The 27589-nt window shown below is 55.6% G+C and overlaps 2 protein-coding genes across 5 annotated transcripts; both read left to right on the top strand.

Moving 5' to 3' along the window:
• Positions 1-9447: 9447 nt before the first annotated feature.
• Positions 9448-14872, top strand: FADS6 (fatty acid desaturase 6). Of its 3 annotated transcripts, none has more exons than XM_038157517.1 (7): positions 9448-9690; positions 9913-10268; positions 10980-11146; positions 11400-11580; positions 12425-12612; positions 13159-13338; positions 14240-14872. In XM_038157517.1, the coding sequence occupies exons 1-7, from the start codon at positions 9653-9655 to the stop codon at positions 14387-14389; spliced, it is 1260 nt and encodes a 419-aa protein (XP_038013445.1). In that variant the 5' UTR covers positions 9448-9652; the 3' UTR covers positions 14390-14872. The 3 variants fall into 3 exon arrangements, with proteins under 3 accessions (XP_038013445.1, XP_038013446.1, XP_038013447.1); XM_038157518.1 differs by having other exon boundaries at positions 9562-9690; positions 9832-10268; XM_038157519.1 differs by having other exon boundaries at positions 9601-9690; positions 9829-10268.
• A 2436-nt stretch (positions 14873-17308) lies between these two features.
• On the top strand, positions 17309-27370 carry FDXR (ferredoxin reductase). Of its 2 annotated transcripts, none has more exons than XM_038157451.1 (12): positions 17309-17722; positions 17826-17923; positions 19063-19158; positions 20347-20469; positions 20996-21109; positions 21604-21705; positions 22981-23088; positions 23279-23411; positions 23984-24174; positions 24485-24656; positions 25050-25223; positions 25906-27370. In XM_038157451.1, the coding sequence occupies exons 1-12, from the start codon at positions 17692-17694 to the stop codon at positions 26034-26036; spliced, it is 1473 nt and encodes a 490-aa protein (XP_038013379.1). In that variant the 5' UTR covers positions 17309-17691; the 3' UTR covers positions 26037-27370. The 2 variants fall into 2 exon arrangements, with proteins under 2 accessions (XP_038013379.1, XP_038013380.1); XM_038157452.1 differs by having other exon boundaries at positions 17311-17722; positions 23279-23363.
• The last annotated feature ends 219 nt before the right edge of the window (positions 27371-27589 follow it).

Raw genomic sequence — 27589 nt, 5'->3', positions numbered from 1 at the left:
GATGGGATGTGCTGGACTCATCTCCACTGCTGGTCAGGGATCAGCTCTGACCACATCCTGCTCCTCTCCTCTCACTTGGGAAAAGTGTAAAAGCAAGCTTCTCTTTTTTTGGCTTTTTTTTTTCTTTTTTCTTTTTTTTTTTCTTCTTTTTCCCCTGCCCAGTTGCTTTCACGAACAAGTGCTGCTTTGTGTTTCCCAAAAGGTCCTGAGGTGGAGGATGAGCATCCCTGGGTCACAGTGGGAATCAGGTGACAGCACTTGCCAGCATCCCTGTGGGAGGGCTGCAGGATGGAGGGCCCCCAGGGTACTCAGAAGATGCAGGGATCCCCAGGGAGTGGGACTCCGGAGCTTTGTGTCTCAGGACTGGATGCAGTGCCAGGCCAGGATGCGTTGGGACAGGAGCCGTGGCCCAGCGCTGCCTGACGTAAGAGGTTATACAATGCAGTGCAGGCAGGGAGCTGGGAGCAACATCGGCATGTCTGTGACCAGAGCCCTGCTCCGGCTCCAGGACAACACCGGCGGGAATAGGGACAGCCCTGCCCGTGCTGGGCATCCCTCACGAAAAACCGGGGCGGGGGGGGGGGGCAGTGAAGGCTCCCTGACCCTACCCAGGAGGCATTTTGGAGGTGCCAAGATAGGATCCCTGGTGCCAGAGGAGCAGCGTGGCTCCTCCCTGCTGGCATCAGGTGAGAGATCAGCCCCCGGTATTCGAGGCAGGCTGCTGAAGGTGTTACTCAGCTGGCCCGGGGCTGCTCCGCTCGGCCGGGCAGAGATGCCACGTGCTCAAACCACCTTTCCCAAGGGAAGATCAGACAGTGCCTCCTGGGTGGCTTTCCACACCGGGGTATGAGCAGGTTCCAGCCCTCCCCAGGCATCCCACAGACACCAGGGGCTGGAGGAGGTGATATGGAATGGGTGTCTTCTTCTCTGAAGGGTACCACAAGCTTGCTTTCTCACCACCCCAGGGACAGGTGATGCCAAGGAATGTGCCAGCCCTGACAGCAGGATAAGGCTGTGATGGGACTGAAGGCTAAAAGAATTACCTTTTTACACTGTTCCTTCCCAAAATTATTATGTATGTAAAGAAGGGGTGGGAGCTGGCAGCCCTGACTCTCTCTCCTCAGATGTTCTCCCCACCCTGGACCCCCACCAGCCCTGTCACCTCTCACCAGCACAGCCTTCCCAAGGGACTGAGGGCAATCTGCCTTGCACTCCCATGGAACAGGGAATGGGCGCGGGAACCCACTCACAATATCACTGTGGACTTGTCTTTTGGAAAGGTAATTTTGTTGCCCAGAGGACTTTTTACTATGGGAAAAGGAGACCTACTGCTAGGGGAAAGCAGAGCTTATAGGGATATTTCTTCTATGGCTGACAGCAGGTTTTCTCCCACTCTGGAGCAGATGGAGTGTATTCCTAGGTGACAAGTTGTCCTGTGGGATTGGGAAAAGCCATCAATCCATGTTCAGGCTGAACCTGAGATTTCCTATGAACTTCAAGGAGGCTGCTTACACCTCTTTTTCCAACAAAACATGAGTCTTAGTCACTTTTCTTCCAGTGAATTTCCCAGTTTTCTGAGGATATCACCTTTGCCACATGCTAGAAAGAAACATCCTTCTTGGAAGCAGGCTCAGGCTGGGCAGCAGGACTATTCCCAGAACTGCCTCTGGCCTCTCTTGGTAAATTCTGCTATCAGCTCCCTGCCTCCCTCCAGCTGGCCATGGCCCAGCCAGGGATGTGACTACAAGATGCCTTCTGTGCTTTCCAGTGGATCCAGCTGCCCTTGGGCTTCCTGGCTGGCAGGTGCCAGGGTGGTGCTGGGCACCTTGTGATCCCTGTGTGTGTTTCAGAGGAACCCTGTGGGCTGTGCCAAGGGCCCCGTGACGCTCATGGTGCCACCGTAGGCACTGCAGGAGGCCAGCCTTATCTTGCCTAGTGCCAAGCTTGGCTCATTGTTGATTGTTCTCTTCCCAACAGGAAAGAAAGGTAAAAACAAACCCTACTTTTTCTGCAGAACTGCTCTCCAAGTCTCCATTCCTCATGTGTCACTGTCCAGGTCTGACACTTCTGGGGCAGCAAGGACCCTCTGGAGCCACATGGACCAGAAGAACCCTTGCAGGATAAAGCAATGGCTTTAGGACTGAGCTCTTGTTCATTTTGCACCCAGCCTCATCCCTGTAGTCCTGCTCTCCCTGAGTCCTCCAGCACAGCAACTCCCAGAACCAGAGGATGGAAAACCCTGGAAATCTGGTGAGGATGCTGAGGATGGCTTGGAGGCCCTCTGGTCCCCTGGGCTGGCAGAGCAGCCAGCTCTACTTGCCACAACAGCTTCTGCACCCACAGTTTAGCCCTAACCCGGTTTATATTCCCTACTTTTTTTTTTCTTTTTTTTTTTTCTTTTTTTTTTCTGTGGGCCTCCTCCCTCTTTTGCTGTGCCCCACTTTGCCCTCCCACCAGTGAGCTCTGGCTGCTGCTGACCCTGATCCCAGCCGGACCTGGCTGAAGTCAGTAATAAAATGCACCAGTGAGGTGAGGTTGCTTGGGTCAGGGTGGCTCCTGCTTCCCCAGGCTGGGATTAAGGAGCAGCACATTGGATTTACCTGCAATGGCTTACAGTGGGAGGGGAAAAGCAGGAGGAATGGGGCCAGGGAGACTTCTCTTTCATGGGAAAACCAGCTGGAGGATTAACAGCTTTCCTGGTGCTTGTGCTTTCTTAGTGGGCTGAAAAATGACATTTTTAAGGCACTGGGAATGGAAGGCAGCTTCTTCACCCAGTGCTGCTGGCAGGGCTGGGTTTGAAGTCATGTGCCAGCCAGAGCTGACCCACAGCCTCCTCAGGGCTCCTCCAGATATTCCCTTGGTCGACTGGGATCCAGAGCACCACTTCTCCAAAGGTATCATTAGAAGAATCGTGTTTTTCCAAGCTAACTGGTTGTATGGGTCTGGCTGTGCTGATGAAATAGCTGCCAGGCAGCATGTGAGTTATCCCTCTGGATGGCAGGGAGCATTGGGCATTCGCTTGGAAGAAGAAACAAAACTGCCCTTGGTGAGTGCCTAGTTCAGCAGGGCTCTGGTGGGCTGCCTGTGCTGACTGGGAAGGATCTAATGGAGAAGTGGTGGACACACTGGGTGCTGGTTGGATGTGTCCCTAGGCCTGGCAGCAGGATGGAACTGTGACAGACCCTCTGCTCATCCCCTCAGCTCAACTATAACCTCTCTGCAGCAGCCAAAAGTGGGAAAATAGGTTACAGCCACACAAGACCTGCAAGGTGGGGATGCATTCTTGGAGCCCAGCTGGATTTGGGCAGCCCTTTGGCTCCAAACCAACTTTCCAGCCCGCATGAGTGACGCAGCACACTGGATTCCCAGCCCAGGTGGGCGGCTCACTCCCTTCCAGCACTGCCTCCCGGGCACGGCCGGTTACATCACGGCCCTGGCTGCCCTCACCTACCCTGCTGCTGGAGCAGTGTGGGATCGGGCACCTGCCCAGGGACCATGGCACCTAATTGCTGTTTGCTCCCAGGGTGGCACCAACCTGCCATGCCAGCGAAAAGCATAGGCACATGCCCAGAGGAGGGCAGTGCCCATCTCAGGTGCAGGGGCTGCATCGTGCAATCTCTCCTCTTGCCAATTAAATCTGTACTTGGGCTTCTTAATTAGCAGGGAACTTTCTGTCTGGCAGGAATTCCTGGTTTCCGTGAATTCAAGGTATCCTGATACCACAAAGAACAGGAACAGGGTAAAGACATAGCTACTGGTCGGTACCCACCTTAGCTCTGGTTTCTTAAACTGGGCAAACACAGCAGCACCAGCAGAGCCTGTTCAAAAAAACTCCTGGGGGAGAAGGGAAGAGGCACTCAGCCTTGAGCCCTGTACTCCCTCCCCGGTCCTTTTCCTTCTGGCATGTGAAGCCGCAGTGGAAGCTGGCAGGGACAACTGTCCCCCAAAAGCAGCTGCGGGTAGTAACACTCAGCCACCCTGGCAAAGCATCCTTGCTCGGTCACAGATCAGCCCAAGGTGGCAAGTGCTGGCTAATGCCATCCTGGGGTCCGCATCCTCCTTCCACACACTGGAAGGAGGCTGGAAACATCCCTCTTTCCTCGAGAGGGCAGAGGATGGAGCCTGGAGTTATGCTGCCTGCACTGAGTGGTAAAAATGTTGTGTGGGCGTCTGATAGGGAGCTGCTGGCCCAGGTGCCTGCCTGCGGGGACACGTGTGTGGCCAGCCCCAGTGGCTCCGGTTGGGACCAGAAGGGCACCTGGGAACTGGGAAGGCTGGGGTTGGGTAGTGTCATGTTTACAAGGAGAAAGATATTTAATTTTTGAGGATTGGAAGTGTACAGTTGTGTCCAGGAGCATCATACCAATCACTGGCTGCTGACTGGAACTGGAGCCATGGCTGGTTCCCTCCTCATGGCTGATCTTTGCCAGGACAGGACCCCACAGAACTTCAGCATTACAGAAGACCTGCCAGGCTGGCAGGAGAGAAGACTCAACCATCCCTTGGTGACACTGTTGGTGGCAGGATCAGCATTTTGGCAGCAGAGAAGGACAGAGCCCATGGAGACACTGTGCACCTGCGTTGGGTAACACCTGGCCAGGCGGTGACGCCAGGGACACAGGGGTGGGGGCAAGCAGTTTCGGTCGGGGCAAGAGCAGAGGCATCCAAACCAGTGATTACCGTGGCCCTGAGCTGCTAAGTGGAGGAAGTCTGTGATTAGTTGACACCTCCAGCCAGGCTTTGGATTTTAAGCTGGGCTGGAGCAGGGGTGGATGACAACTGCTTTATTCACTGCTGATACAGTGAATAAAGCAGTTGTGAATAAAACTACAGTGAATAAAGCAGTGAATAAAACCGAAAACACAGCCTAGGTATGGTATCAGGATATGCTGGTGGTGAATATGCAGCGAGTCCCCAGGGGCTTTGGGGGTGCTCATGGGGAAAGTGGGTTTTGGTGCTGTGGCTTTGAGCCCTGGGCTGAGATGTCCAAGGGCTTGGAGCAGGACTTCGTGTTTGGTTTGGTTTCCATGTGCTTTGAATAAACCTCCCTTCACCAGCCACTGCTGTGAGTCTCATGCAGCCTTGGGAAGTAAAGAAATTGCACTTTATCTCAGGGTGCTTATCCCTGAGCTTTGGGATTCTTGTATTTGCAGGTGGCTACTAGAAAAGGAAGAGGGGAGGTAGTTGTGTTTGGACACATGGCGCAGCTGATACCAGGCCTGTGTTTAACTCTATGCAGGGATGAATCTCCCACTCTGTCAGGCTGTCCCAAGGGTCTGTCCCCACCCTGCAAGTGTAGAGTTATTCATGGTCTATCCCTGCCGCACAGCAGCACTCTGGCCGTGCCAGGACCCAGAGGACCATTGTCCCAACCCCAGAGCCAGGAGGGTTCAGGCTCTACAATGCCATGTAGCCCCTAAAGCTTGCCAGAGTGAGGAGTTAGGTTGATGTCTCCATACCTGGCTGCTGCTGGCAGGTAAATCCCAGGTGTTCTCACCCCGAGTGAGCATCACTGAGGTTTGGTACAGCAGTTCCCCACCTACAACCCCTCCAGCACCCATCTTAGGTCAAATGGATGAGAAAAATATAGCAGCAATGGAAAGGGTGGTGAGAATGACACTGAGGGTGTGGAGCCTCCAACCCCTTTCTGTCTGGACAATGTCCTTTGTGGGGTTTTGCCATTCACCCACTTCCATGCGGAGGTGCCGGGGCAGTGCAGGGCAGCACTGGCCCAACACAGAGCCTGGATAAGACCAACACAGAGCCTGGATAAGACCAACACAGAGCCTGGATAAGACCAGGCATTGTCCACGATGCCTCCCCCGCAGCCAGCGCATGACCCAGGGCTCTGCCCGCCCTGTCTCGCTGTCGTCCGGCCTGTGCCATGCAAACAGATCAGCCAGATTAACCAGCACCTGGATCCAGCCTCTTCCCGGAGCTGCTGAGCACGAGCGGGAAGTTTTCTGGGGCCTGAAGTGGCCATTTGGGCTGCGCAAACAGTGAGATATCCCAGGAACGGTATTTATTTAAGGTTAAAAGCATGACCTTGCCAAGTCTCATAGGGCTGGGAAGATGTGGACTGAAAAACAGTCCTTGATAGATCTGGCATCTCACCCCCCTGCCTGCTCCATCCCAGCCTGGCACCACTGGAGCTCTCAGAGAGGCTGTGGCTGCACCCAAGGTCTTGATCCCTAGGAGAGGACTTAGCAACCCATGGGATGGGGCTCAGTGGCTTTGTCCCCCCAGCATCCAAGGTTTTGGTCCCTGGAAGGAGACTTCACAATCTTTGGGTGAGGGCTTGGTGGCTGTGCCAACTCTGGCATCCACTGAGAGCTTGTTTCCCTGGCACACAAATCAGGCTGGGTCTCACATTTTGGAAGCCACTAGCTCAGGACTAAGTGTCCCTTGGGAGCCGACCAGCTCAATCTCCTGCACTTTGGCCGAACGACAGGCCGAGCAGGCGCTGCACAGAGCTGTGACTCCCTCTGGTGCCTGCCCCGCGGTCCCGAGCTCGTCCTCTCTTTCCTCATTCCACAGGAGGGGAGGTTTGGGGTGCCCCAGCTGGCCTTGGGGCAGCTCCGGGGGGGACCGGAGCTAGAAACGTACCTGGGCAGCAGCTGGGGGAGCTGCTCGGCTGTGGGACTCGGGATGTGCCAAACACCCGTGTGCCAGGGCCCGAATCTGGGGGGGAGGGAGCTGCTTTCGGGGGGATGAAGGCAGAGCTCTGCCTGCAGATGGAGCTCCTCGCTCGGCCGCTGGGCTCAGGGAAAGGGGTGGAGCGAGATGATGAAGCCGGAGAATTTCTGCTTCTTGAGGACCCCACAGTTCTGCCAGACCCCAAAAGACAAAGAGAGGCGGTGCTTAAGGTCTCCCTACTGGATATGGGATGGTGGTAATTAATCCCTGATTAAGTTAATTACCCAAAAGCGTTTGGTCTGAAAGAGGTGGGAGGAAGTGCCGCCCAAAACCAGGTATTATAAAAGTGAATCGCTGCAGACGCAGCTATCAGTGTCAGGGGAAGGGGAGGTGGTGGTTTTGGGAGTGTCTGGCTCAGGAAATCAGGGGATCTGGTGGTGTCCCGCTGCCAGCGCCTTCCTCTCCCACGGACGAGGAGGGTGTGCAAGGTGGGCTGTAGGGAGGGAGGGGCCACTGAGGGAGCTCTACCTCCTCACCCCAACCCTGGGGTGCAAATACAGCAGCCTTTCCATACTCCTGGATTTGGGCTGGAAGCTGCACTTCTGGGACTGCAGCAGGTGCTGTCCCACGGGCTGGGGGGGACCCTGGGAGGGCTCAGCAAGGAAGCACTTGCAGCTGCTGGGTCCTGCTGTCTCGACATGAGTGTCCTTGTGCCAGGCTAAAATGGCCCGTTTCCTCCTCTCTGGGGAGCAGGGACACGGGAGGAGCTTGCCGGGAGCCAGATTTGGCCTTTCTAGGGGCTGGGCTCAGTTCTAGGGGCAAAGTGGGTCAGATGAGGACAGTGGCAGGGTCTGATTCCCGTGGCTCCCTCGGGATGGCAGATGCCTGGGGAGGCAGTAGGGGCTGCCCTGTGGGACTCTCGTGGTACCCAGGGCAAGGGACAGCCACAGGGTCAGCAGCTGCTGGTCCTAGCTCACTGCTTCAGGGATTATGTTGATCCGCTCCAGCTGCCCTGCTGTGTGCTGCAGGATTTCTGAGTCTTACACATGTTTTCCCTGCTAAATTGGAGGTGTTTGTGTCCACAGTGCAAGGGCCAGGTCAGCGTTTGCTTTGATCCCTAAGATCTCAGCTGGGTCGGGGGAATTGTGTGACTTGGCCTCTGTATGGTGGGAAATCAGATGTTTAAAAGTTTCTTTTGGAAAGGCAGCAGATTTAGGGCTACAATCCTGAACCTGCTGACTGTCCTTATGGCTCTGCAGGCTCTTCTTACAGTTTCTGGTCTGTTGTCAGCATTGTGACTCCCATCTTGGCTGTACCTCTTTTGAGTTCAGCACTTTTCCTCAGAAATCAAGTTTCAGCCTCTCCCATGTAGCTTTCAACCTACAATTTGTTCTCCTCTCCCAGGTGGTCTCTGGACCTAGTGGCAGCACAGAACTGAGTGATGCCATGCACCTGCCTCTCCCTGTGCCAGCTGCAGTGGGATCCCCACGGATCATGTTGGTCTTGGATGAGTGGGTGATCCCCACCCCCTCCTCCTCCTCAGCTGCCCCCACATAACCAGTTCTGCCCCGTTGTGCAGTGGCAGTTCCAGCACAACTCACCCTTGCCCCTGCCAAGTGGCACTCTCAGAGCAGGGCTGTCACCCTCCTGCCACTGTCCCTTGTGGTGACATCCGAGGTGTGACAATGCAGGTATGTGTCTCTCAGGAGCAGCCCCACCCAACGCGCATTTGGGCCTGACACCTGCCTCCCCTGGCCAGGCAGCCCCCATGGTTGCTCTCCCAGCTGTGGGCAGGTGGCAAAAGCCATGCTGCTCATCAGAGTGAATCACTGGCACACTGCCGTGGTTCCTCAGTGCCCCTGACTCTAGAAATGGTCTTTCCTCATGCACGCTCTTACAGTGGAAATGAAACCTCAGCAGGTCTCTGATGCACTCTCAGCTCTGCCCCTTTTGCAGCAGCTTGGATTTTTTAAAATTGTTATTAATTTTTTTCCAGAGAATGATGACAATTCCCTGGGGCTTGGTGTAACTTGGATGTGAGGTTTGCTTCCCTGCAAATCACAGCAGTGATGTGATGTTTTTGGAGGTGCTGAGCCATCCCAGTTTGGGGCTGTGATATCCTAGTGACTGGTGTAGCAAACCAGCCTTATTTGTTGCAAATCCATATGGATTTGATGGATGTCATTGTTCATTAAGGTTTTGGTGGATCAGTTGAGCTGATTTGAGGTTTGGCAAGGAGAAATAACAAAGCAAGAAGAAATCCAGTGCCACAGCGAGGAACAATGTGGTTTTAACTTTCCTTCATAAAGAAATAGGGCTTTGGAGGTCCTGGTCGGTGCAGGGGCATCCCCAAAGCTTTTGGATGCCAGTGTCTGGGTGACGATTCAGGAGGCAGTGATGGAAAATGGGGGAAATTCATACAGAATCAGGTCAGAAGAGAGGAGAGACCCCGCGGGGGTCAGAGCTGGGTGCCAGAGCTGCGAGGGACAGATTTGGGGTGGCCTGGTTCCTGGCGGGTGCCCCCCGGCAGAGTGGAGGTGCTGGGAGGCTCCGCGGCAGCAGCAGTTTGGGCAGGCGGGCACACGCAGCCCCTCCTTCCTGCAGCCTGCTCCTCGCTGTGGAAAAAGGCCGATTGTCACCCCAGAACGGCTCCCACGTGGGACAGGGAACGTTTGTTCCCTCTCCCTGGCAAAAGCGAAACCCTATCCCTGTCCTCAGTGCTCTGCTTGGGTTTCTCAGGGCTGTTCCTGGCACTTGGCTCCTTCGCCTCCAACATTTCCATCGCCTCTCTCCATCTTTTTTCCACTCCTTCCCTCCTCTGCTGCCGTCGCTTCCCTGTGCCCTCGCCGAGCGTCCTTCCCGCGGCCCCCGCTGCCACGGCCGCTCCCCTAAATGGGCCACGAAGGCGGATTACTGCCACTGCTCATCTGCATTCGCCCTCCTCCCAGTCCTCCCCTGCTCCTCCTTCTCCAAATCGCAGCTCCACCGGTGCGCGGAGCTGCGCGGCCACCCTGGAATGGCCAGCGCCGGGAGAGCCACCGAGCCGGGGCTGGCGTGAGTAGGGGGCTGTGGTGGCTGTGGTGCCCCTGTGCTGGGAGGCTGGGTGGCTCTCCGGCCGTCTCCTTTGGCTTCGTTCTCCTTGGATTATTTTTTTCCATCCCTGCCCTTCTCGTGTCCTTCCTTCGGCGGCAGCAGGAGCCGGCAAGCCCGTCCGCGGTGGCTCGGGGTGCTGGGGTTGATCCCCTGGGGGTGATCCCCTGCGTGGCCTCTGCTCAGCAGGGAGATGCCGCTGGAGGATGGGGACCCGGTGAGGCCGAGGGAACGGCAGGTCAACGGTGAGGTCAGCGGTATCCCCCGGCTCAGGGGGATGGGGGACCCCTCGCTCCGGGTCACGACGGCAGCTGGTGGCAGCAGGACAGACGTGATGGCAGAGGGCTGGGAGCGGGGGGCGGCTCTGGGTGATGGGGATGTGACCCCTGGGGGAGCCCCACAGCGAGCGTTGCAGCCCGAGGAAGCCCTGATGACTGAGCTTTCGGAGCTGGTGCAGAAGGTGGTGAAGAGAAGCAGCTGGTGGGAACGGCACGGTGTGGACATCAGCATCCTTGCCTGCAGCTTCCTCCTCCTCCCAGCAGGTAATAACCTGGCTCAGCCCCCCAAACCATGGCTGGGGGGGTCCCCAGGGGTCCCACTGCCTCCTGATGACTGCTTTGTGCTGGAAGCCTGTTGACACCTACTGAGGTTGTGACAAAGACACAGTAACTCCTTCACCCCATGACTTGGTGTACTCTGAGCCCACAGAAGGTGATGATGACACCCGGGGTACAGCTGGGCTGAGGGGATGGTGCCCAGGCAGATGTACACAGGGCAGGGCAGTGGGTGATGTGTCCCACCATGGGACATGGTGGTTTTGGTGGCAATGGCCCTGGCTGTGGTGGGTGCAAGGGAAAACAGTCGAGCATGGGTCTCTTGTGGCATGGCTGGAAAGTTGGGACCTTCTCTTGCTGTTGAACTCCTGGGGATGCTGAAATCCTGGCAGAGTAATGACACCAGTGGAATCTCACGTCCCAGAACTGTGGGGTGGGATCAGGCACCTGCAGCACTCATTGCCATTGAGGCTGGAAGTGGCCAGATCTTCAGCACAAGGGTGAGTGTGACTGGTCCAGTCATGAGGATGATGAGGAGGCAAACTCTGACTTGCATGGTTTAAATACCTGTAACTACAGCTGAAGAACAGGTTTAGGGCAGTGGCTGGTGTGTTTGGGTGTAGCAATATCTTCAGCCTGGCTCAGAGAGCTGCAGGACATGTGCATGGCCGAGCTCCTGCCCAGCTGGATTCTCCACAGGGTTCCTGTGCCTGCGGTCGGCCCAGGCCATCCCTTTCCTGGCGGGTGTCCTCACCCTTGGCGTGGTGCATCACACCCTGACCGTCAAGGGCAGCCACCTGGCCAGCCACAATGCCTTGACTGAGTCCAAGTCCTGGAGCAAAGTGTGGGCTATCTTCTTCATTGAGGTGAGTAGGGCAGCCCCCAAAAACACCCCATCAGCACCTTGTGGTAGTGGGAAATGTTTGGAATGTTGGGAAAATTTCTGTGCTTAACTCTTAAAAGTCCATTTCCAGACTGCTTTGGGGTCTGTGGGGCGCAGAGCATCTCCCCATGGTGCTTCATTATGGTTCCAGAGCATCTCCTCAGGTTCCTCCCATACAAGCCCAAGCCAGGCAGTGCCCAACCCTGGCACCACAACTTCTCTCACTTCCCTCCCAGCTCTGCTCAGCTTTCACAGTCGAGCAGGCCACCTACAACCATGTGAAGATCCACCACGGCTACACCAATGTCATTGGCCTGGGGGACTCCAGCACGTGGAAACTTCCTTTCCTGAACCGCTACGTCTACATGTTCATCGCTCCTCTCGCAGTGCCCATCCTAACCCCTCTAGTTGCACTTGGTATGTGTTCCAGGCACCTTGGGACAGGGTGCTGGGTGCGGGAAGCTTGTGACTGCCCAGGTCTCACCCCACCCAAGGGTCCTGCTTTCTTTGGAGGCATCCCATTAACTACACCAGTCCCTGGTGGGTCACTGCAGGAAGGGTAGGAGATGCTGCACTTGCCCTGGGGACCACATCTTCTGCATCTACTTTCTGCTGATGCTGAGGAAACGCTTCACCTTTTCCTGGGCTGGATGTTGAAATCTCTGGCAAAAGCCATCATGAGCCTGTAGCACCCCAAATCCATTCTCCTTTAACTCAGATCTGTGGTCATAATGGGGTTCAGTCTCACACGTGGGTCTCAGGTTGATCAGAGCACCACGCGAGGTGTTTGGTGGCCATGTGTAGGGTGGAGGTTTGGGGAGCTGCAGGGGCCAGACACAAAGAGCTTAGGCAGGAGAGGTGGTGGCTCCAGGGAAATAATGATACCAGAAGACAAGCAGGGAGAAGAGCCCAGAAAGCAGTAAGAGGCTGGGGAAGCAAAGCTCTCCAGGCTGCATGATCCAGCTCTGGGCAGTCTGAAATGCACGAACAATGACTTGGCAAATTGTAAGAAACAAAGGTGCATCCAAATCCCCTGAGTGATGTTGAACAGCTGGATCTGCTGCTTTGGGGAGTCTCTCAGACCCACACCCCAGCAGTTTTATAGGGTTTGGGCCAACCTGGAGGATGGTGAAAGTGAGTTCCTGGGCTGGGCTGGGCTGTAGGCCTGTTGGCACACTGGGCAGCCTGACTGCTGGAGCAGCAGTGGTGGTAGGGAAACATCAACACCTCTCCCATGCGCTGCCTCCTCTTCCTTGTGCAGATTTATTGAGGAACGTGGAGTGGAAGGCAGCTCTCCGGACCCTCTGCTGCATGTTTCTGGGGTTTTACTGCCATTACTGGCTCCTGCTCCATGTCTCAGGCTTCCAGTCGCCGTGGTCCGCCCTGCTCTGCATGCTGGTCACCCGTTCCCTCCTGGCCCATCCCTACATCCATGTCAACATATTCCAGGTAGAGACCTGAAGCTTCAAGGTATCCCAACAGTGCTGGAGACAGGCAAGACACCATCCAGTGCCCTGATGCTCCTAGCTGGAGCTTGTGCCATCTTAAAGCGTATGGGTTCAGTTGTCAGCTCCCTTGTGCTGATGTTGCCACCAGGAGGATCAGCCTGATGGTGCTGGGTGGAAAGTGGTGGCCCTTGGAAGATGTCAGGGCAGATGAGTGCAAAGGGTGTGAGGATGATGTCCTCTGCAGTGGCTGGCAGGACTGGGAGGGCTGATATGTTTCAGGTGGTGTTACAGGCCCTGGGGTGGGGAGAGCCTGGTGGCTCTAAGTGTGGATGTTTTGGGGGACCAGATCCTTGGAGCTCCTTGGTGGCTCCATGGACAAACACAAGGTGGGGTGACTTTAGGGACAAACCCAGCTCTTGGGCTGACAGAGAGACCCCAAAGTGTGGCTCTTTGTGCCCACACAGAGGCAGAGCTGCCATTGGCTCTGCTGGGAAGAGACTGGGGAGGTGGCAGGTGTCACAGGGTGCCCACCCTGCCTCTCCCACAGCACATTGGCCTCCCCATGTTCGCGGCCGACCGCAAACCCAAGCGGATCCACCTCATGAGCCTGGGTGTCCTCAACCTGCCCCGCAACCCCCTCCTCGACTGGTCCTTCGGCCACTCGCTCATCAGCTGCCATGTGGAGCACCACCTCTTCCCCAGCCTCTCTGACAACATGTGCCTGAAGGTGAGATGACTCCACAGGGTGACTGGGAGGTGACATGGGGATGAGAAATCTGCCCACCCCCTCCCGCCCCCACTGCCAGACCTGTCTGTGCTGCTCCTTCTCATGTTGGAAACCACTCACTGCTTTGCAACAGTTCCTAACCCATCTCCTCCCATCCCATTCCTGTTTCTCCTGGGTTTCTGCTCCCTGCTCCTTCTCCTGGTCCTATTTCCAGCCTGCAGCAGCCTTCCAGAAGTCCAGGGTCCTCCCAGTTATTCCATCGGGAAAGTATCCCCCACATTGCGCAGTCCAGGTTTTGGTTCAGACAGCATCCAGGCAAACCTCCTATCGCTCTGGTCATGCCCTTACTTGCTGCTCTGAGATGTGGGGTGTGTTCAAAGCGTGGGCTCTGAGCACTGCCCTGGCTGGAGGGGATCCCAAGTCAGGTCCATACACTGCCCTTCAGCACAGGATCACCACAGCAAGTGCTGTGCCCTTGTTTTCAATGTCCTTTGCTTGAGCTTGGGGGGCTGGCAGGACCTACCTCCCCCAAAGAGGTATCACAGGGAAGGAGGTAATTAAGCCTGTGGCAGTCTCCCAGTCCCATCAACGAGGTGGCTGTGTGGGCCAATAATGATGGGTGTGAACGAGAGCATTTGTGGCTGGCTCTCTTTAGAAGCCTCATTAGGGCATCTCTCCTAATTTGGAGCCCTCCAAAGGCGTTTTGCCAGGGTGAACTCCCTGTGATGCTGCAACTGGAAACCACCCTCCTCTTAACATTCACAGCAAAGATACTACAGCTGGTGCTGCCTGTCCAGCCCACCTTTGGGCATGTGGGATGGGTTTTCTGGGCACGTTTCAGGCACCTTGTACAAACACCAGGGCACCCTGCACAGTGGTGACGTTACTTTTGCCTTTGCAGATCAAACCCATCGTCTCCCAGTACCTGAAGCAAAAGAAGCTGCCCTACAATGAGGACACCTACAGCTCCAGGCTCTGGCTCTTCCTCCAGAGATACGAGGAGCTGATGGTCCATGCTCCCCCCATAACGGAGCTGGTGGGCATCCAGTGAGGACCACGGGGACTGCAGCACTCGGGGGCTGTTTCCCGCAGGGACATTCAGAGGGATGGTTTTAGCAGGACCAACGCCTTCATGAAGTCATGGTGTAGGAAACATCCCTCCTTGAATTCTTGCTTTTGGCTAGAAAATGATGCACAGAGCCATTGCAGGGGGAGAGCCAGGTGGTGCAACACCAGGGACAGAAAAATTTGGGTTCCCCACAGTTATTCCCAGCCAGGTCTTTCTTTTATCCACTCTGCTTTCACACTTGGGGAGAGAAAACCACCCCAACCGTGGGGGATGCGGCACCATGTCCAGGACATCCAGAACTGAGAAGCACCAGAATCTGTAGGATGGCGCTGCAGCTGTTTGGTTGGGTCTCAGGGAAGGGGTGGATGTGGGGAGGGGGCTGTGACACTGCTGCTTGTGCTTTTCCTGACTTTGGGCTAAATCAGTCCTTTCTAGGAACAAAGATTTGTTTCAAAGATAAGTTCAGCCTTAACACTTTGGGGTGTATGGGTGTATTTCCTTTATCATTGGGGTTTTTTGCTGGAGGAAGTCTGCCTTGTATCCTGTGGTGCCCAGGGTAGGAGTGGGGGAAAGACCCTCACCCCATGGGGGGTGTCTGTGTTGGGGTGCCAGAGGTGGCCCCAAACCTGGTCATTGCTATGGCAAGAATTTATCAAGGGAATCATCTGCCAGAGGCAGGCAGATGTCCAGGGCTTGGGAGGCTTTCCCTGTTTAGGGAGGGTGAACTCTGCCCCCTGTGCTGCTGCCAGGGCCGGGATGCTCATGTGGCCAGTTCAAGCTGTGTCTGTCTTTACCAGGGTGCTCTGTTGTCCCAGACCTGCAAGACCGATGACAAAGTCCACCCCAGTGTCATGGTGGGGGCTGGCAGCAGAAAAGGCAGATGGCCAAACTGGGACCAGTATGGCTTTGCTCTCAGCCTGGGGTTTTGCTCTTTGATTGGAGTTGTCCTCCCGTCTGGGCTGGACCCCCTCAGTGCCACATTTGTAAGGCTTCACAGGATAATGTGTCCCAAGGCACAAGGATGCTTTGCCCTGGGCCTGGCCCGTGGCAGGGTGATTGTTGCAGCGGGCAATCCATGGTGTTTTACTCAGCTTCTCCTCCAACAAATCCAGGAGCCTCCTCAGATGCACTGGAGAACTGTAATGTGAGGCTGGAGCTGGGATGGCTGTGGCATCCCTGTGCAGAGGATCCAGACTCGGGACAAGGAAGAGTGGCCCCGGCCCCATCCAGTGTGACCCCTTTGGCATCAGAAATGTTGAATTATTGATTTATCCTGGGCTGGGGTCCAGGGGCTGCTGATGCACTGATCTGGTGGCACTGCCACCTCTATCCAGGCCCATGTGGGTCATCGATCCAGGGCATTATGAAACACCCAAAGGGCAAATTCCCATCCTTTGAGCAGGCTGAGTCTGTAGGTAGGGGAGCAGCTGGAGGGGTATGGCCAGAGCAAATGGCCTGAATATTCTGGGGGGGGTCTAAGACTCTCCCCAGAGCCTCCCCATCCTTTCCCCAATTCATCTCTCAGCTCAGCATCAGAGATAAGATAAATGTGACAAACTTATCCAGTAAGCTCCAGTAAGGGGGTGATGGAGCATTAGAGGTGCTTTTGGTTCAGGCAGGGTAATCTTAACCTCACATGTTCCTGTTTGTGGGCACAAAATGCTCTTTTGCCCTCCTGCTGCAAAGAGATCAAGCCCCAAAATGTTCCCAGGCATTGGTCAGAGCAACAGCCTTTTTCCGTGCTGGATTTTATGGATGTTGTTTAAAGCAATGCCAGCTGAAGGCAAGTGTTTGCAGGTCCCTCAGCCAGTAGGAGACAGCCTGTAATTTGGGAAATAAATGGATTATTCCCTGCCAGAACTAGTGGATACAGAATTTAATGGGGAAAAGGGAGAATTCTGGAAAAAGGCAGGTTTCTGACTCATGTCCTTGGAACCCTCCAAATTTAAACCAACTGCTTTTGTGGATGACCTCTGTGGTGATATTTGAAACCTTCAGCCTTGCCTCTCTGGGCAGGGGCTCAATGATTGCTGTGCTGACCTGAGGATGAGGGTTTGGAGCCATTGAAGTTCCTGGTCCTTGCCACAGGCCCCCTGAAGGAGGCACAGAGCCAGCTGCCATTTCCAGTGTGCCTTTGCAGAAAGCCATCAACTCATTTCCAAGACCAGGAGAGAAAGTGTGTGAATTTTATGATCCATATTACAACCGGCTCCTGGCTGTAAACTCCTCATGGTCTTAATTGCATTTTTAAAAGCCCTGTCAAGCACTTGCCTGCTTGCTCTGGCATTTGGCCAACTTTTAAATGTCTGCTGGGCCCACTGAGATGATTTTTTTGTCTGGTGTGTTGTGTGGTGGCTGAACCAGGATGGGATGTAGTGCTCCTGCACGGGAGGTGAGAGCACCAGAATCTGAAATGCGCGGAGTGATGGGGATGAAGGAGGAAATAAAGCAGAGACCATGAGGACGCTCGGGCAGGAATTCTGTCAGCATCATTTATCCACTCTCTCTCTCTCTGGCATTAATGTTTTACTCTTTATCGAAGGACCCTGGGCCCCTCTTGCAAGAGCGGGGTCACTGTGCAGCACATGGTTAAAATCAGTCTGAGGCTCGCTGTCCCCGGTAGCCCTCGGCAGCTGGTCGCGTTTTGGGCGACAGAGGGGCGCGGGCCATTAGCGGCACCTCCTCGCCATAGAGAGCGGCGGTGCGAACGGCCGCCAGACGGCTCTTCCTTCCCCGCCTCTCTATGGTAACACCGCGTTTCCGGTCAGCCGCGGTGGAAATGGCGAGCTGCCATTGGCTGTCGGTGCGGGGGCGGGGCCAGGCGGCGGCGGGAGGAGGGGCTATGCTAAGCACGGCGCTGTGCCGCCTCACGATTGGTCAGTGAGGAGAAGGGGCGGTGCCCGGCTTCGACAGCGGAACCCGGCGCGGGGGGCGCGTGTGCGGGGGGAGCGGGACGAGCGGGGAGCTGGGAGCCGGGAGCCGGGGCAGCGGGCCCGAGGGGCTGCGGGAGCCGCGCCCCGCAGGCCCCGCTCCACCCCTGGGGCTGCGGGAGCCGCGCCCCGCAGGCCCCGCTCCACCCCTGGGGCTGTGAGAGCCGCGGGGCCTCCAGCACCCCGGTGCGCGGGTTCGGGGGTCTCGGTTCTGGGGCTGCGGAACAGTTGACTCCCCCGGCCCCGGCCCCGGCCCGGCCCAAAGCGCCAGGGCCGCCGTCCCTGAGCTCGAGGCGTTCCCGCCTCCCCGGGTGCGGTACATAACCCCCGGCTCCCCTGTGCTCCGCTGCGGCCATGGCCGGCGCGGGGGGCCGAGCCCCGCTGGGTGGGTGCCGGGCTCCGGGGAGGGGCCGTGCCGCCCCTGGCAGGCGGCAGCTCGTGTGGCACCTCGTGTGGCTTCATGCGCTGCCTGTCGTTCTCCCCTGCAGGTCTGCGGCGGTGGCTCTCCTCGGCTGCCCCGGCGCCTCGGGTCTGCGTGGTGGGCAGCGGCCCCGCCGGCTTCTATACGGCTCAGCACATCCTCAAGGTACCGCGGTGGGATCTGCCCGCGGGGGAGGACAGGGACCTGCCCACCGAGGGAGGCATATCTGCCCTGCCTGGCTCTCCGCAGGTTCTGGGGTGGTGGTCTGGGCTCCTGGCCCTGCTCCAACCAGGTCGGTGTTGTTGGGGGGCTGCCCGGGGCTGCCCAGACCCCGCAAGGTCCTTCTGGGCCTCTTTGGTTGGGGTCTCTACCGCAGCTTTCATTCCTGCCCAGCCCCTGGGTCATCCATTCAGGACTTAGGTTGGTTGCTTTGAGTTCATCCCAAGTGACTTTTCTAGAATCAAATAATCAGCAGGAATCTGCCTCGCTGAAAGCTGTTGTCACCCAGCAGGAATGGCAGTAACTGTGTGTTTAAAGTGGTTGTGTGGGACCTGCTCTCCTCCCTCCTCCCCCAGCAGAATTAAGACACATGGGTGATGGTTTATCTTGTGTCTGCAAATTTCAGTGCTCTGGGCAGTCAGGTCTGTTGGGAAATGAGACCTGAACACAGAATTTGGCTACTGGCACCCTCCAGAGATACAGCAGCTTAACCCCATCATTAAACCATGCTGTGCTGTCTCTGGAATGTGTTGGAAAATAGCTGTTACTAAGCCTCAGGGACGAATTTCAGGGCTGCCTAATCTTGGGAAGAGCCTGACTCAAAATACAAGATAACAAAAGCCTTGCAGCCAGGCATCTGTCTAAGGCTCTGACCCCAAGGTGACTCAGCCCAGACCATTTCAGGGCATGGACATCTCTGCTGGGGACTGGGAGATGTCTGGCAGGTCCCCCAGCACCCAGGGTGCTGTACTGGCTGCTTCCCAGCTGGCATGGGGCTCTCTCATCAGCCCCCCAGGTATTGGATACCCACCAGGTTAGTGTGGAAAAGGAGCTCAGGACTGGGTAGGGAGATGGAGTCCCACAAGATGGACTTGATGGTGGTTGGGGCCACTCTGTGCTACATCTTGTGGTCTGAGCTGGCACTAACAGGTGCAGCATCATCCTGCTCATGGAGAAGTCTGGAAGAGGCTGTTTCTGGCTTGCTGCAGCCCATCCTCCTGCCCTGTATTTCCCCCAGCTGCAGATGAGTGTTGCTAGGCTCCTGTGACCTTTCTGGCCTCATCCTGACCTTTCTTCTCCTGCAGCACCACGGTGGGGCCCTGGTGGACATCTACGAGAAGCTGCCTGTACCCTTCGGGCTCGTCCGTTTTGGAGTGGCCCCAGACCACCCCGAGGTGAAGGTTGGTGCTGGCTCCCTGCCCTTGCCTGTGTGGTTGAGCGTGGTGACAGTGGTGGGTGCAGCTGAGCTGGTCACTGTCCTTCCTGGTGCCCCAGGCCCTCTGTGACATGGAGCTGTCAGGCCAGAGAGGTCTGGATCTCCTCGTCCGTGCTAAGGCCACGGATGGGTGACACGGGACACCTGGCATAAGGGCTCAGGACAATGGGCCAGAACCAGGGGCTTGTGATGGGAAGTGCTGCTCCTGGTGCTGGTCAGCCTGGCCTAGAGCAGGGCCAAGGAGCACAGATGGGTTTCTGTGTCCCTGGGCTGCTCATTGCTGCTGCCATTTGTCTCTCGATCAGTACCCATTCTGGTAACACACAGATCTCCTCATGGGGGCCATGGTGTTGGGCTATAGGTGCTCTCCTGGGCAAGGAAAAGTTAAACCAAGGATTTCCCAGCCATTTGCCTTTGTCTGGCAGTGAGTGGTAGCCAGGAGTATCTGCTATATCTGAGCTGGAGTGGATGTGGTTGGAAGGGTAGGACACAGGAGATCAGACGTGGGAGATCCAGACACATCAATATCTTGCAATGGTTTTCTCTAATCCGTGGAGATCCAAAGACCAAAATGCCTGGATCCCTTTGTGTGAGAGGGGAGGAATGGACATACTGGAGACACTGCCCAGCTGTTAGGGTGGTGCCTGTCCTGTCCCCAGGCTGAGTCCATCTGGGGCTGCAGGGGTGGGAGTGGTGGTTTTGCTGTGTAGCCCTGATCACTCAGAAGAAAGAGGCCTTCGTGCCATCCTGCCCTGCATCCTCTTGAGGAAGGGGCTTTCAGGAAGGGTTGAGATGAGATGCCAGCAGAGGTGACCAGGTGGGCTGCAAACCTCACTTCTGGGAAGGAGTTTTCCCCTGCAGTGGGGTTTATTCTGAGGTGCTGAATGTACTGGGAAAGTCCTGTCCTCCCCAGGTGGGTGCAAAATATGGATTTTCCTTTCACAAAGGGTGGTGGAGAGAGTGCCAAGTCACAGCTGTGCTTATCTCCCTGAGTTATCTCTGGCTGTTGGTAGAGAAGAGTCTCAGAATAACTTGATTGGGATGAGGGGGTGAAGCATCTCAAGGCTGGAGGGGACAGGCACAGGGATCTCCTGTCAACAGCAGGCCTTGGCCCTGGCTGTGGGATGTAACTCCAGGTCTGTGCTCTCTGCAGAACGTGATCAACACCTTCACGCAGACGGCGCGCTCGGAGCGCTGCACCTACTACGGGAACGTCACCGTGGGAAGGGACGTGACAGTGCCGGAGCTGCAGCAGGCGTACCATGCTGTGGTGCTGGTGGGTATCAAAACAGTGTTCCAGGAGTCCTGGGAAAGGTCTGCAGGGTTATTCTCCACTGGGATCTTGGGAAGAGTGTTTGGGTGAAGTGTTTCTGGGTGCCTTGTTACCATGGGAGACTCTTCCCAGCCTTGGGACAGCTCAGATGCTCCCAGGCTTGTCCAGAGCCCTCGCAGGGGGCATGTGCTTAAGCCTGGCATCGAGTGCAGGTGTCTGAAACCTCTCCCTGTGCTGGCCAATGCTTATTTTAGCCTGCCATGGATTTGTCCTTGCTGATCAGTCCTCATCTTGTCATGCTCTGCCTTGGACCAAGGACATCGAATTTGGCTCTGGAGCCCGGGATGATGAGGTGGATGAAACCCCTGTGCTTGGGCTGTGTTTAGCCCTTCCACTGAGTATCTCAGCCTTTGGGAGGGGATATCACAGCCATGCAGTGACGCTGGCAGCCGCTGGAAGGGGAGATTTGTGTTTTGGTGTCAAACCCTGCACATAGTGACATGTCTGACTGTGTCTGCTACCTCCTCAGAGTTATGGTGCTGAAGACAGCCGGGTCCTGGGGATCCCAGGGGAGAACCTCCCTGGTGTTTACTCAGCCCGAGCATTCGTGGGCTGGTACAACGGGCTGCCCGAGAACCAGGATGTGAGTACAGCCCTGTGCTTCCCTGCCCTTCCTCCTGTCCTTCTTTCAGTCCTAATACAGGCATTCAGCTCCAGATTAAGTCCTGAAAGGCCTGCAATTGGAAAAGATTAGCAGGAGCCATGTTAAATCCTTCTTAGATGATAGAAATGTGAACAATTTGCACATCAGTGAGAGTGGATGAGCTGGCTCTGCACGTTGGCAGCACATTTTGGCAGGGCCATATGGGAATCTGTAGGGGTGATGCTCTGCTTGCTGAGGAGACTTTTTGGCCAAAACAGTTCCTGCTCCCAGGACAGCAGGAAAGGTGGGAAGAGGGATCATCTGGGGTGCCTGTGTCTGCTGGAGGAGGAGGCTGGTGTAGAGTTTCCCAAGCTGCATCACCTCTTTTTGGGGCAAAGCAGAGTGGAAGGGAATTTGGGTGGTAGGAGCGGGTCTAAAGGGCTGGATATTGTGGAGGCCATATGGATTCATCACAGCTGGGTCTCTCCCCACAGCTAAAGCCTGACCTGACCTGTGAGACAGCGCTGATTCTGGGTCATGGCAATGTGGCATTGGACATTGCCCGCATCTTGCTGTCCCCACTGCAGCTCCTCAGGGTGAGTGATGGGTGTTCTGCCCCATGAGGGCAACCCACGCCCTAGATTCCCTCCCTGCTGGGTGGCTGCTGGCTCCCACCCATCTCAGATAAACCCTCAAACTCCTCTGTCTTTGGGATCTTTCTCTGGGGAAGGCTGCTGCCTGTCAGGTGCACCCATGGATTCACAGTCTGTAGGGAATGATCCAAGGCTGTGGCCATGACTTGGGTGATGCTGCAGAGGCCTCTGGATTGCGCTGCTGGCATCCAAAATGCTGGAAATTGAGCATCATCCCTATGAGAAGCAAAAGAGGAGCCACTTTCTCTCTTCTGCCACCAAACCAGAAACTTCTGTTGGGGTTTATCGTTTTCTCCTGGAGCTGAGGGCAGCAGCCTGGTTTCAGCTGGTGGCACTGGGCAGACTGGTGGACCTCATCCTTATAGACAGCTGGGAGCTGGTGTGCACCAGCTGCTCCATACAGCTGCTGTCCCAGATGTTGGCAGCAAAGGCTTTCGCTCTGGGAGAAATGCCACGAGGTTTGTTACAGCTGTGCAGCAACTTCCTGTTTTAAAATCTAAATTAAATTATAAAAGCCCCCAAACTTGGAGACACTGCCAACCAGTGACTTAAGCCAGCTGGGAGCAGTGCTGCAAAAGGCATGGCACTGGAATGAGTGCCAGGGTGGGCAGGTATATTCCTGATAGGAATATTGGTCTGAAATGGTTTATCCTGGTGACCTTGTGTCTCTCCCATCGTCCCATCTGGAAAAGATCTTGCAATGTAGATAAGCAGACATGATTGAAACAGAGCACAGGATTTCTGCGAGGTGCCAAGGCCAGGGTGAGGCCTGGCCATGCTTGTGCTTATGCTGGAGCTGCCTGGGGCAGGCAGGTGGTGATTTGAGCTGTGGTTTGCAGCAGGTTTCATCCAGAGCCTGTATATCCTGAGCTGGGAAGTTCCCCAACAGCATCTGCAGGCACCTCAGAATGGAGCTCACTGGAAGGCTTTGCTCTGTTAGCCCCAAGGTGAACCTGCTGGGTGGATCCCCCGAGGCAGTCACGGGGTGCTGGCTCGTTACCTCTGATGCATTATGGCCTCGGAAAGAACATTCAGTGATGAGGGACCAGCTGTGCAAATAGCTCTGTGCAAAGGGAGATGACTTGTTTCCTGTCCTCGCCTGGGCTCTCTGCATGCACAGCCAGCTTTTCTGCTGATTTTTCACCTTCAGAGGCTGTGCCTTCCCCCCAGCTCCCTCCAGATCTGCCCTCATCCAGCTCTGCTGTCTCTGTTTTGCAGAAGACAGACATCACTGACAGCTCCCTGGCAGCTCTTGCCTGCAGCAAGGTGAAGCGTGTCTGGCTGGTTGGGAGGAGGGGACCTCTCCAAGTCGCTTTCACCATCAAGGTGAGACTGGAGGTGCTGCTGTTTCCCAGAGCTGAGCCCCAAACTGCCTGTCCCTGGTGGGGAGAGGTGGTTTGGGGGTGAGAGTGTGGATCCCAGTCATCCTCCTTCCTGCACCCATTTCCTGGCTCCTAGGGGTTTGGAGCTGTCCTCTCTCTGCTGGTGGTTACATTTTCCTGCCCACAATTCCCAGGAGCTGCGGGAGATGATAAATGTGCCTGGTGCCAGAGCTGTCCTGGACCCTGCCGACTTCGTAGGCCTCGAAAGTGCTGTCAAAGGTGAGGGAAGTGTGCCATGCTTCTCCAGGCTTGGACTCACCTTGGCAGGTGAGCAACAGGAAATGATCTGCGGGTGCCCAGAGTGTACATCAGAGAAACTCTTGTCCTGTACTTAATGCCTGGCTCATGAAGGCTCAGTTCCCGTGGTGTGTCATGTCCTCAGAGTGCCAGGAGGCACCAAGACAAGGGAACATTGTGGATCTCTGTTTGTGCCGCCACTTAGTGCTTACACTCTGAGTGATGAGGGCAGGAGGCTCAGGAGGGCTGAGGGAACCTTGCAGGGGAGATCCCAAGGCTGTTGATTTAAGAGCTTCCTGTAGACCTAAAAAGAAAACACTGAGTTCAAGGGTGTCCAGAGACCTGCTCTTCTCCACGGGCTGCTGCCTCCAAGCACCATCAAGACAGGAAATTGCAGACTTTGATTTGTGTGTCCCACTGGCCTCAAGCCTCAGGAGGTCCCCTGGTCACTTTGACTTGCAGGTTGTCATCTCAAAGGTGTCAGGCTCCCACTGACATGACAGACTCAAATACTGACACTGCCCTGACATGGCCTTGGCCCACTGCTGTGTCTTAAGGGGCTTTTGTTGATTCCTGTTGTGAGGATTTCTCTCTTTTCCTAGATGCTCCCAGGCCCAGGAAGCGACTGACTGAGCTGATGATCAAAACAGCCCTGGAGAAGCCAGTGGAGATGCAGGCGGCAGCAGCCCCCCGGGAGTGGGGGCTGAAGTTCCAGCGCAGCCCCCAGGAAGTGCTGCCCAGTGCTGACGGGAGGAGGGCGAGGGGCATCCGCATGGCCCTGACCCGCCTGGAGGTACCGGCAGCCTGGTGGCCCTGGGAGGCTGGGGTGGAGCGGGACACATCCATCCCTTGGGAATCTCCCCAAAGACACCTGTGTTTTCTGTCTGTCAGGAGTGGCCTCTGGCAGGCTCTTAGGGAATCTGGTACCAAAAGAGCTTCTGGTATCACAAAGAGTTTTTCCAAAGGGAGCTCTTTCCCTGATGCTGCTGCAGAATAGTCTTTAGCAAAAACCCAGGGGTCAAAGATGCCAAAGGGGACTGGAGGGGGCTGTTGCTCTGCAGTGGTGACTGTGGTGGTCAGCAGCCTTTTCCTCCCTCTCTCAGGGCTCAGGTGACTCTGCCAAGGCCATTCCCACTGGAGATGTGGAGGAGCTGGAGTGTGGGCTGGTGCTTAGCAGCATTGGCTACCGGAGCCTGCCGCTGGACCCGGCTGTGCCCTTTGACAGCCAACGCGGGGTCATCCCCAACAGCTCGGGCAGAGTGGAGGGTGTCCCAGGTCTGTATCCGTGGGGATTTCCATGGGACGTGCTGAGCACAGCTGGTGGGCTTTAGGGTGGGAAGTTCATTCACCGAGGGCATGAGTATTGCACACCTTGGAGAGTGGAAACTGAGGGAATAAGCTGCCTCTATCAGGGGTTGAGAGCTGGCCAGTCTCCATCTCTTTAGGGTTGTCTGGTTTAGCACAGGGGTTTTACTGCATCCTGTTACTAAAGTGACACAGCCCATGCAGTTGCTTAGTGCTGATCTCTAGGTATACAAACTCCTGCCACAGCACAGTTTAAAGAGTGTGTTCATATCACCAAGGTGGGGAAGAGGGCAAGAACTTGCAGCCAGAAGAGTCCAAGGCCACATGTTGACCTGAGCCTGGCTGCTCCATGTGCCCCTGCAGGTCTGTACTGCAGCGGGTGGGTGAAGAGAGGACCTACAGGTGTGATCATCACCACCATGAACGACAGCTTTGACACTGCCCAGTCTCTGCTGGAGGATCTCCAGGGGGGTGTGCTGGATATATCCCCTTCCAGAGAAGGCTTTGGGCTTGTGGAGAGCATCCTGCACAGCCGAGGTCAGTGCGAGGCTTGGTAGCAGCCAGCAGGAGGGTTCAACGCAGACAAAATCCTCCTGGATCTGTGAGGGAGCAGAGTCTGAAGCATGGGAATGGATTTTTCTGTTGTTTTGATGTTCCAAAGCCCAGGGAGAACAGGGCTTTGAATTCTCTCAAATATCTTTGTCATTGCTAAGGTTAATGACCACTTTCTGGGAAGGGCCAATAAAAGCAGCACAGACCTTGGGTAAAATGTCAGTGTCAGCTGCCGAGACAGTGAGCTATTGCTCTTGAGTGGTTTTCCTAGTAATCCTTCCAAGCAAGTTAGGGGAAAGATTAAAATGCCCAGGAGAGTAATTTGCTGTAGCTGTGTTTAAAGACATTCAATTAAAGTGTGTGTGTGTGTTTTGCCTCTTAAACTGTCTGAGGTTTAACAGTGAACTGGAAGCATTTTGTCCCCCGAGGTGGTTTGTGCTCGCTGTTGTTACGGCTCACAAAGGTCTGACTGATCCGAGCCGACTGGAACCTGCCACCCCTCTCCTTCTGGCGTTAGGAATTATTTCTCCTTTGCGAGGCTGAGCTCTGACACTGTGTCAGAAAAGGGCAGCTTTGCTGCCCCATCAGGGCCCTGCCAATGGGGAGGTGAGGCTGAACTGTTCTTACTTGGTTAAGTTCTCTCTCCTGTCTCTCACCATCACCTCAGGGGTCCGTCCTGTTTCCTTCTCGGACTGGGAGAAGATTGATGCTGCTGAAGTAGCAAGAGGCAAAGCTGCTGGCAAACCCAGGGAGAAGATCGTGGATCCTGCGGAGATGCTGCGGATCATTGGTCACTAAGGCAGCAGTGGTGGGACCGTGGCGCTGCTCCAGTGGGGCAACATTAGTGGGTCATGAGCAGAGCCTGGGAGCGCAGGGCTTCTGTCTGGGGCTGGTGGGGTGGGTCACACGCCCTCTGGAGGGTTCTGAACTCTGGGTTGAACTCTGGGTTCCCAAAGTCTCAAGACCTGAGGCTGTTTGCTGGTCCCACATCCCTGCAGCCAGCTACTATTCTTGGGGGTGATTCTTGTCTGTCTTTGAAGCATTAATGAATCATGCAGTGCAGGTGAAGGAAGGTGTGTGTGCACCTGGGGGACTCCTGGCCAGCCACTCTCTCACAGCAAATCACAGAAGTTTCCCTGTGTCTTGCTGCCTTCCCTTTAAGCCACAAGCCAAATGGGTTTGTTGCCTTGTCATTCATGCCATAGCAGGCATATTTTAATAATGATTTTTTTTTTTAATAAACCCTTCCAGGGAAGCCAAAATAGACCTACAACTTGAGACTGAGTTCTTTTGTCTGCCACTGCCTTAACCTCAGAGCAGCCCCCAAAGTGCTGCAGCTCCTGCAAAGTCCCAAGGCAAGGCAGCTCTGGGTGTTCTCCACTTGTGAGCTCTACACAAGTAGAAAAGGGCATGAATTTGCCTTCTACTTCCCACAGTTAATTTGCCTTCTGCTTCCCACTGTCTGTCTTATGGGGTGGATTGGGATAACAAGCATGTAATTGCCTTGTTCAGGATCATGAGGGATCCTGTGTCCACTGGTACCTGCCAGTGCTGACTGGTGCAAGCGGTGCCTTGAGCTCTTTCTCTCTTTTCACTGGTGGGGTTATTTTTTTTTTGGTCTGTGTGTTTTGAAGCTTATTAAATGCTTCTCTTAGCCCAGATTGCCTACGGTGACGGTGTCAGGTTTTAAGCCAGATTACAAGCCGTGAGCTGTAATCTCCTTTTATCCGTGGCGCAGGGGCAGCGTCAGCGGGGCCCCTTCCCTGGCTGTCCCCAACCCCCCCCGTGCTCCCTGCCAGAGCACTGCAGGATTGCAGCCCCTCCTCCTTGGCCTGTGGAAATGGTGACAGTGGCAGTGGCTCTGTGATGGAGGCAGAGGGAAAATCGAGCTAGGGCAACCTCCACCTCAGCCCAGCCCTCTCACGGCACAGGGCTTGCCCACAGGGCATTGTTCTCTCACCTCATCTCTGTCTCGACTCAAGGAAGGGAGATCTCTGATTTGTCCCTGTTTTTCCCTTTTTCTCTCCCATACTTTTCTATTTAAATCTCATTTGAAAGCTCATTAAGAAACTCAGGAAATGTGATAATGGGAACTCGTACTCAAACGAGCAATAAAGCTTTTGTGGAACAGCTGTTTGTGTGATGTGGCTCTCCTTACGTCTCGTGGCTGATGCAGTCCTAATGCTGAACTCTCGAGCAGGAGATTACATCAGTGCTGGGTTCCGAGGTGAATCATAGCTTTGGGAGGGGGAGGGAGGTGAGGGGGGCTGCACCTACCGCGGGGAGCAGCAGTTCAGGTTGGCAGCCCATCCAGGAATGTGACAGCAAAGAAGTTGTTGTGGCTGCATCAA

This window comes from Motacilla alba, chromosome 18 (assembly GCF_015832195.1).
Source record: "Motacilla alba alba isolate MOTALB_02 chromosome 18, Motacilla_alba_V1.0_pri, whole genome shotgun sequence".
Classification (NCBI taxonomy): domain Eukaryota; kingdom Metazoa; phylum Chordata; class Aves; order Passeriformes; family Motacillidae; genus Motacilla; species Motacilla alba.
This window is presented reverse-complemented; position numbering and strand designations above follow the sequence as displayed.

What these genes read in the sequence shown, in the direction of transcription:
- FADS6 (XM_038157517.1), top strand. Translation starts at nt 9,653, where the DNA reads ATGGCCAGCGCCGGGAGAGCCACCGAGCCGGGGCTGGC. An exon ending in CTTCCTCCTCCTCCCAGCAG is followed by an intron (nt 10,269 to 10,979) that starts GTAATAACCTGG and finishes GATTCTCCACAG; the next exon opens with GGTTCCTGTGCCTGCGGTCG. An exon ending in AACCCCTCTAGTTGCACTTG is followed by an intron (nt 11,581 to 12,424) that starts GTATGTGTTCCA and finishes TTCCTTGTGCAG; the next exon opens with ATTTATTGAGGAACGTGGAG.
- FDXR (XM_038157451.1), top strand. Translation starts at nt 17,692, where the DNA reads ATGGCCGGCGCGGGGGGCCGAGCCCCGCTGG. An exon ending in CGGCTCAGCACATCCTCAAG is followed by an intron (nt 17,924 to 19,062) that starts GTACCGCGGTGG and finishes CTTCTCCTGCAG; the next exon opens with CACCACGGTGGGGCCCTGGT. An exon ending in CAGACCACCCCGAGGTGAAG is followed by an intron (nt 19,159 to 20,346) that starts GTTGGTGCTGGC and finishes TGCTCTCTGCAG; the next exon opens with AACGTGATCAACACCTTCAC.